Raw genomic sequence first — 8,693 nt, 5'->3', positions numbered from 1 at the left:
AAATTACTGGGCCGATTTAAAAAAAAAAACATTTAAAACCTACGTTATCAGTGTGTAAGGCTATGTTTTTATTTTTTTTTTTAATTTCACGCGGGCGAAGTCGCATCCAACAGCTAGTTATATAAATAAATTAATAATGGTGAAAAATTAAATTCTAAATATACATGTAAAAATATTCAAATAATAAAACGAAATTGTATTACATTTGAAATAATCGTAAGTAAGACTCGTCTGACATGTGTCAACTCAATCAAATAATGACATGACAGGTTTTGTCCGCATAATCTTTATTATACCGACAAAAACTGTCACTGAAGTCGCGAAAGGCAATGTTATTTAGCGAAATAAATCGCAATTTCAATGCTAAATATTACTGTAATTTGCTTATATTAGGGTTTATTTTATTTTAGCTTTAAAATCTTGTATGTTAAATAAATTAATTTAATCTTTATAAATAAAGTTATTGTCGATTTGTCATGCTAATTATATACTTAGGGACTCTCTTACTGACCAAATAGTAACTAAAGGTCGAATAGTGAAACGATATTTACATGTGTATAGCATCTTTATTGGCAAGGCCACACTTAAAATCTTAATCCCATTAAAATTTTAGCAATTTTAGCAAACGGAGCTTATAAGGTTGAACTTTTTAAGTTGTGTTTCATCGGCCGTTAAAGTTAAACAAGTACACCGTAAAGATGTTACTTATAAACTTATATTTACGTTACAAATGAATATTACTTTATACGTTAAATATTATTGCTATTAGCTTGCCTACACAAAATGTTATTACGTCGTCACAATATTAAGCGGCGCGAGAAACGTTTACCGCGATTTACACCTCGCAACGCTCCACGGTCCCGAGGATTTCTGTGTAAATCACCGCAAATGTGTGTTTGTTTGTTTTAGATCGGACTTAGTGAGTTTGCCGCAGAACGCTAAACTGCACTACAACTTCGCAAACTTCCTGCGCGAGACTGAGCAGCAGGACAACGCTATCAAACATTACAAAGAAGCTTTAAGGTACGGACATGTTTTATTGCTGTCGAATTTCGTTTTGTTCTAGTATTGGAAAGTTTTACTAAACTGTTTTCTTTTTATTGGATATGTGTGCGAACTGTGTCTAAAGAGAAAGTTTAGTTAACTCTAAAAATAAATACACACTTCTGTTATATTATACTAATAAACTTTAAAAGAAATAAGACATGTTTAGATGAAATATTATAAACTAGCTGTTCCCGTGCGGCTTCATCCGCATGAAATTATGACAATTTTATTTTGTTGTTTACATTTGTTAAATTGTCAATTGCAAATGTCAAAATGACATGACATGCCAAAACTTGGCAATCTTGCTTCCTTCATGTAGGCAGCAACTTATGGTCTCTTTTCCACATTAGGGTTTTTATCTAAAATATTTACCCCCTAAGTTTATTGGCGTGAAAATGTATAGTCTAAAGCGTGACGTAAATGTAGGGCTTTTTATTAAAAAAAATATGATTCAAAAATATGCTGTAATTGCTGACATCTTAAACAAAGAAGTGTGTGTTTACGCTTTATTATAATAGTATAGAAGTTGAAAAGAAAATTGATATTATGTGGTATAGCGGCGCAACACTAGTTCAACAACATTAACATGCACGTCCTTTCTCTACGACAGCTGTCAATTACATGTATTAAGAAAAAACGCGCCATTCTTGTGATCCCTAGAATTAGTAATGAAGTGCAATACTGTTACAGTTGTATTACTTTCTATACTAACACTGAAATGCACACTTTTATATGAATACTACATTTAACAATTATTACGAATTTCAATGCTAGATTATTACTTTTCTTTTATTATAATGCTGATGATTTGAAAAGGTTTGTAAAAACCACACATACAAGGTATAAGGGACTTATGAATAGTTAATTCAAATAATTCGTATTATATTCACAACTAGGTGTCATAAGAAACCAGAACGTTTATTTAATGAAGCGATAACACCGATATGAGCTCGGTCAGTCCTTCCGCAAACGATCAAACCGCAGAACAATGTGCACGACCCTCGCATAAACCATTACGGGTTATTTTAAATTGTAGGAATTATAAAAATATTTAAATCGCGATTAAATTAACAATACCATTTTATCATTTCATTAAGTTGAATTCCAGAAGATATTTTTGAATTAATCACTACGATAATAAAATATGTAGGATACATACAGTTGCAGAATTTGTATATGTCATTTCTTTTTCTTAAGAATTTACATAAATTTACTCGACGAGAAACTATTTTTTACCATATTACATTCATATTTTACGCCAGTACACCATTTTAGTTTATAAACATTACATATCATATACATTAAAATGTTATTTTTTTTTATTTCAAATATTTTCACTTTAATTTTAAATAACGACATTTTGTTTTCATTTCTGATATGTCTATGTAAAGTATTATATAACTGTACTCCCGAAAATGTTATAGTTTAGCCATAATTTCTAGATTCAGATAATTTTAATTGATCTTTGTTTCTGGTTTGATTTCTATGAATCCTCGTTTTAAATTTTGAACTTATCTCATCCGTTAATATTTATTTTATAAGAATGCATATTTAACAAGTAAATAGTTAATTATTTTTTGCCAAAATAAGATATAGCTTTATTAAATGAATAATTATTAATCAATGTGCTCTCAAAATATATCGATTTAAATAATAATAATAATCCATTAGGCTATGGCCGACGTACTCTAGCGCGCACAACAACTTGGGCACGCTGGTAAGCGGCGCGGAGAGCGCGGAGCAGCACTTCCTGCAAGCCATCAGGTTCAACAAGCACCACGTCAACGCGCACTACAATCTCGGGAAGTTGTACAAGTAATGTCAAAGTAATTATACGTTTCTTAACCAGGATGTCGAAATTCAATTTACAATTGATAATGATGGAAGATTTTTTGAAATCGGCCCAATAGTTTTTGAGTTATCATGAATACAAATCTTTCCTCTTTATAATATTAGCATAGATCTTATTGAACATTTCAAGTTCAGGTAATTTATCATTTTCCAATACTTACGAAGATTGATGATGAATATTTAAATTTAATTTGACGTATGCATTTGAAAACTGATATCCTAACATTCATTTTATTTATTTCTACGATTAAGCTAAATTTGTTTTCTTTAGTTTCCCACAGTTTCTTTCTGTCTCTAACATTATTAGTAATAATTAACTCCAAATAATGATATGTAAAATGGAAATTAAGGTTTTTTTTTGTTTATTTAGGAAAAGTGGACGTACAAACATGGCGATAAGAATGCTGGAGAAATGCGTGATGTTGCGGCCACAATTCGTGCAGGCGCATGTAGAGTTACTCACAATGATACCCGAACTGGAGAAGCAAAAGGTTTTGTCAAAATTAGTGCAACTGGAGCCGAATAATTGGGAATATTACGTTTTATACGGAAACTGGCTTAGAGAAAAAGGTTAATTCTTATCTTACTTATTTCAGAAACATTCAAATGCTTAATGTTTTCAATATTTAAACGTACGTAACTTCTAAAATGTTCTTTTACAACACTTCTGAGTACTAATGCTTTTTCCTTCAGGTATTTTTAAATTAGCCTTAAAGTACTACCTAGAAGCGATGCGGCTAACTTTTAAAACTCGAAATATTGAAAGTTTGATTAGAGGCGACCTCATTTCATATCGATCAGCCGCTTTGATGCTCAGGAGGCAGGGACAGAAGTCGAGGACGTTACAACTTTTGACAAGGTTTGTGAAGAAACGAAATTACTTTTTAAAGTGGAATTTGAATATATTTTAATTCCTTTCACTTTTAGATGGCACACATGGAGGAGAGGTTGGCCCAGTACGGCAGCTGCTCATATGTATTTAAGAGAATGGCGACTTAAAATAGAGTTAGAAGACCGAGTTCAGATATACAGTAAAGCTGTGAATCCAATAGTAAGTAGAAATTGGAACTGTATTTCCATCGACACAGGGTAGGATATTTAATCGTAGTTTTTTTCAGTCACTTTTCAGAAATACTTATCCAGTTAATTTACAACTAGAACACTTTAAAACAATTTTTAATTTTGTTGCGCATTGTGTAAATAATAAAATAAATTTTTTCTCCTTATCAGAAGACAACAAAATGTTTCGACCATACACAGCTGCTTATAGAAATGGGGACAGTCAACCAAGATCAGATGCAAAAAGAACCACCTTTGTTTGATAACCAAGATAAAACCATAAAAAAGAATATAAAGGAAGACCTTAACAGCAATGGTAAAACAAACAGTGCAGCGTGTAATATCAAAACGTGTAAAATTAAAAAACGTGGTCCTTCAATTACATCGCAAATCAAGACGATACATAACAAATCTGAAATCGGACTTAAAGGTAAAAAGTGTATGCATAGAAAAGAGAAAAATTCTAAAGACAATATGATACCAAAGTTAACTGCGCCTCTTTCGGAGCACATTCTTATCAAAACGTTTTAAATCTAGCTTTATTTAATTTAAATTCTAAGGCCGGGAATACACATCCCATTGGGCACGTACCAGCTACTGTATTTGATTTTGAGACAGTTATAACCAAGTAAGTTGAGGGATAGAACTACGGGGATATGAAATTTGTCACTGACAGGCCTCTATTCATACGATCTCATAAACAATTTAATTTAATGTGCTAACGCATAGTGCCAGTCGCTGGCACGTGTCAAATACCGATACATGCCACTCGCTGGAATGCCTACTGGTATGTGTATTTCCGCCTTAATGTGATGAATTGTGTATATCTGACTGAAGTGATGCTATTCATAATTGAATATACTATGTCTAAGATAATTTGAGGGTAGTTGTAAAATATGCCGACAATATCGCAACTTATTTAAGATTATCGTTAAATTTAGATATTTCGTAAACAGATATCGTGAAAATTCCAATGATCCAGATACAAAATTGTATTTAAAAACTCAGATTGTTTTGTGCTCTAGTTGACTGGGATGTCTTTGACGAAATGTCTAAATTTAATATTAGATAGAAAACTAATTTTAAAATAACGTTTTGTAGGGAGGGAAATGAAAACTTATATTTTTGACAGAGAATATGTCGGTGTATTTCGATCGCAATGCACTGTTTTTTACGCTAGCGTTAGGTGAAAATGCATGTATACAAAGAGTCGCTTTCATTTTACCCATTATCTTGATTTATACCAAAATCCTCTTCAATTTTACCATTTTATCTTTTCAATTTTATTATCTACATCTTTCTAATGATTTTATTCTGTTCACCGTACTTTAATTTTTAATTGCTAATTATTAGTAGGGTTATCACGACGTAAAACAATTGCAATGCCATGTGATATTTTGGACGTTAAACATTTTGTTAGACAAAATTAGGACTGTCTTAAGAAACTATGTATTTTTTACAGTAAAATTTTTTTTAAGGGCGGGAACACACTTACTGGTTACTGGTTAAAGCAAGTAGCTAGCACGATATTTGTTTTTTTGACAACTAAGGGCATGTAAGTCGAGGGAGGGGTGGAGAGGGTGCCATTGACACTGATGTCACGTCTCCTACGATCGCGTGAACATTTTCCTGGCATGTGTATTCCCGCCCTAATGTTAAACGAAATAAGGCTTTTGTATTGCTTTATGAATGTAAAGACTATATTTTTTCTGGTGCATAATCATTTTTCAATAATTATTGACTGTGCTAGATACCGAAGTTTGAACATACCGCTGCTATTACTTCAATAAGATGTAAATAATACTTAAGTGTAACTTAAAAGCACCCGCATAAGCTTTGAATGTACCGAGAATAAAACATTGAAATATTTCTGTTGTTTTATTACAATATCATTTATTTACATCTACAAATAAAAAAGTTTGAGTGTCTGTAATATTGAGAAAAAATCAGTGAACATGATGTATTCGCGTTGTTGATAACTGCAGACCACAGACAAAAATGTGTAGAGGTGGCATAGTTCACACTTCACTTGATACAATACAATGCTAATCCAATGTGCTCTGTACGCGGTTCGGATCCCATCCTCGTCGCCACTGTAACGTATTGGGAGTATTGAAAGATAGCTTGCTTAGCCCAGACTATGTAAGTAGCTGTCACATAGATTGCGGGCATAGTCGCCAGTTCGGAAACACGTACAATACATACACATACGCAACACTTTCCACATAATGGTACTAACGCTATTAATAGGTCCTTAGACTATCAACACTTATGACGAATTTCATCGAGATCCGTTCAGCAGTTAAGGCTAGGCAAACATCCATACATCTAAACTTTCGCATTAATGATATAAGTAAGATTAAAACGATTAAATACATTTTTCCCTTATTCTAACTATCTCATTTCCCTCTTAAAAGCTTGAGGTTCATTAATTAATTATAATTATATAAAGCAATAAAATAAATATAATAAGAATCACATATTAAGTTTACAGCATCAGAGAAAGTCGAGGAAAGATCTTACGAAATTAATTCTGTTCAAATATTGATAACAAAACTAATTTAGCAAGCAATTAAAGTTAGGGTGCGGGTGCTTCGCGGAACAAGGAAACATACAGCTTTCAATTTGCACACGGATATTAACGTATTCAATTTATTCAACTCGTTCTAGAATTGAACGAATAAACAAGATGCTCTTTAACTATTCTAATTATATTTTAACATGGCTTCAAATCCAGAGAAATTCCCAAATTACTTTAACCAGCTATAAGAGAAACCTTTACTCTAGTAACTTAAATTGGTAACTATTAATCACTAACATAAGTTGAAGTAAAGGAGACATGAGTCGCAACACACTAGCATGTGGTCCTAAATATATGGACATAGAAAAATCGAGATTAATATATCTTACTAATATTATAAATGCGAAAGTTTAGATGGATGGATGATTGTTAGAGTTTGTAACATAAACGGCTGAACCGATCTCGGTCAAATTTGGCATAGACGTAAATGATAGTCTGGAAGAACACATAGGAGTCGCTGGCGAAATCTATTATTTTGTTTTACAGCCCTTTTAGAATTACAGACTGTAAAAAAAATTATAACATATGTAATAGGACGATACCTAACAAAATAAGCAATACATTTTATGATCGAATTTATTTCACTGATATTTTCATATTAAATGAAAACTGTTCAGCCATGAAAGCTTTCGGAAATTGTTTACATTCAATATCCGTTCTCTTCATTTCTTTTCTTCATTATATATATTTTTTACTTGATTTCAACTTAGGAAAAAACGTAATGAATAAATATATCTTAAATATATCTTAAGTAGGCTTTTTATAATCTTGATTATTAAGATAATCCTTGTAAATCTACGATCATGGATTGAGGATTTCTATATCTATCTGTTTATTTATATTTTATACTGTTATAATAAAGTGTAAACACACACTTCTTTGTTGGTTTTTATTATAATAAAAAAAATGTTCATTTTATAATAAAAAGCCACGTCACGCTTTAAGCTATATTTTTTCGTGCCATTAAAATTGGGGTTAAATATTTTGGATAAAAACCCTACTGTGGGAAAGATACCATAAGTTGCTGCCAACATCAAGGAATCAAGATTGCCAAGGTTTGTAATGTCACGTCATTTTGACAGCAGGAACAGCTAGTACGATATAAAACCTTACAAAAAATAACACACTGTTTATCCAAAGAGAATACAAGATATGGAAATATGCTCTGATATTTTGTTTCCGCAGTTGTTACTTACGTTACTGTATAGTTCTTTATTTAATCTGCTTAAAATTAGTCACGCTCTAATTTTGCTACACGCAATGGAGCGTTCATTGCAAGACGTTATTAGGTAAAAAATAGATTTCTATTTATTCTTAAATTGAATAAGTAGTTTAATTAAAACAATAAAACCTTATAGCTTAACACAAACATTAACAATACACAACATTCTAAAGTTGCATCCGACGAAATTAAAACTATTATCATAACACTTAAAATTAAGGCTCACTTCATTATTTCATTAAGGAAACGATAGCGTTAACATTTAGAAGTTAATTCAATTGAATGGTTTAATTTGATTTTGTTCATATGAAACTGGCATCTTAAGTCTAAGGAGTCTTTAATCAAGATTATGTGACAAAAGGGCATAGTATCATAAGTCGATAACTCAGTAGTTATATCTGATGCGGGAATTCTCGCAAAATTATCGGTCGATGTAAAAAAGCATTGTGAGGAGACTCAGTTACCGCGTACAATGTGCGGTAAGGAAAAATATCGTAATTAAAATATCGTCCAACGCATGTCAACAAACAAATTCCGACCTATTACTGGATTTATTTAAAATAGACCCATCGAGGAGCACATAAATGTTAAGCAACGGTTTTACATAAATTTCAATTCTCAGGAAAATAATCGAGTTGCGTTTGTAATGTCGCCTAGTGACCCGTGACAAAAATACTGTGGAATATGAGCAGTTAAATCTTTTTTTGTAATAAATAGCCCGCTGACATCGGTTAATAATGACGTTGTAGCATGCCAAACAGTTGTAACGGAAGGGAGTAACTTAACTGTCTTTACTGTAAACGGAAACGATTAATTTTCACTATTGTTGTATTTTAACATTACTTTCGACCGCGACTACGTCCGCGTGGAATAAAAAAAACAAAAGTGAGTAGCCTATGTGTTCTTCCAGACTATCCTCTACATCTATACCAA

At 31.9% G+C, this 8,693-nt stretch overlaps 1 protein-coding gene across 1 annotated transcript in view; it reads left to right on the top strand.

Moving 5' to 3' along the window:
* Nucleotides 1-5,777, top strand: part of LOC106105826 (transmembrane and TPR repeat-containing protein 1-like) — a 79,727-nt gene extending 73,950 nt beyond the window's left edge. The window contains exons 10-15 of the mRNA XM_013286287.1: nucleotides 910-1,023; nucleotides 2,719-2,862; nucleotides 3,269-3,468; nucleotides 3,592-3,757; nucleotides 3,826-3,949; nucleotides 4,129-5,777. Of these exons, the coding sequence (XP_013141741.1) occupies nucleotides 910-1,023; nucleotides 2,719-2,862; nucleotides 3,269-3,468; nucleotides 3,592-3,757; nucleotides 3,826-3,949; nucleotides 4,129-4,488 (1,108 nt within the window). The 3' untranslated portion in view covers nucleotides 4,489-5,777. The remainder of the gene's footprint in view (nucleotides 1-909; nucleotides 1,024-2,718; nucleotides 2,863-3,268; nucleotides 3,469-3,591; nucleotides 3,758-3,825; nucleotides 3,950-4,128) is intronic.
* The last annotated feature ends 2,916 nt before the right edge of the window (nucleotides 5,778-8,693 follow it).

Source organism: Papilio polytes, unplaced genomic scaffold (genome assembly GCF_000836215.1).
Source record: "Papilio polytes unplaced genomic scaffold, Ppol_1.0 DF822733.1, whole genome shotgun sequence".
NCBI lineage: Eukaryota > Metazoa > Arthropoda > Insecta > Lepidoptera > Papilionidae > Papilio > Papilio polytes.
Note: the sequence above shows the minus strand (reverse complement) of the source record. Positions and strands in the feature narration are given on the sequence as shown.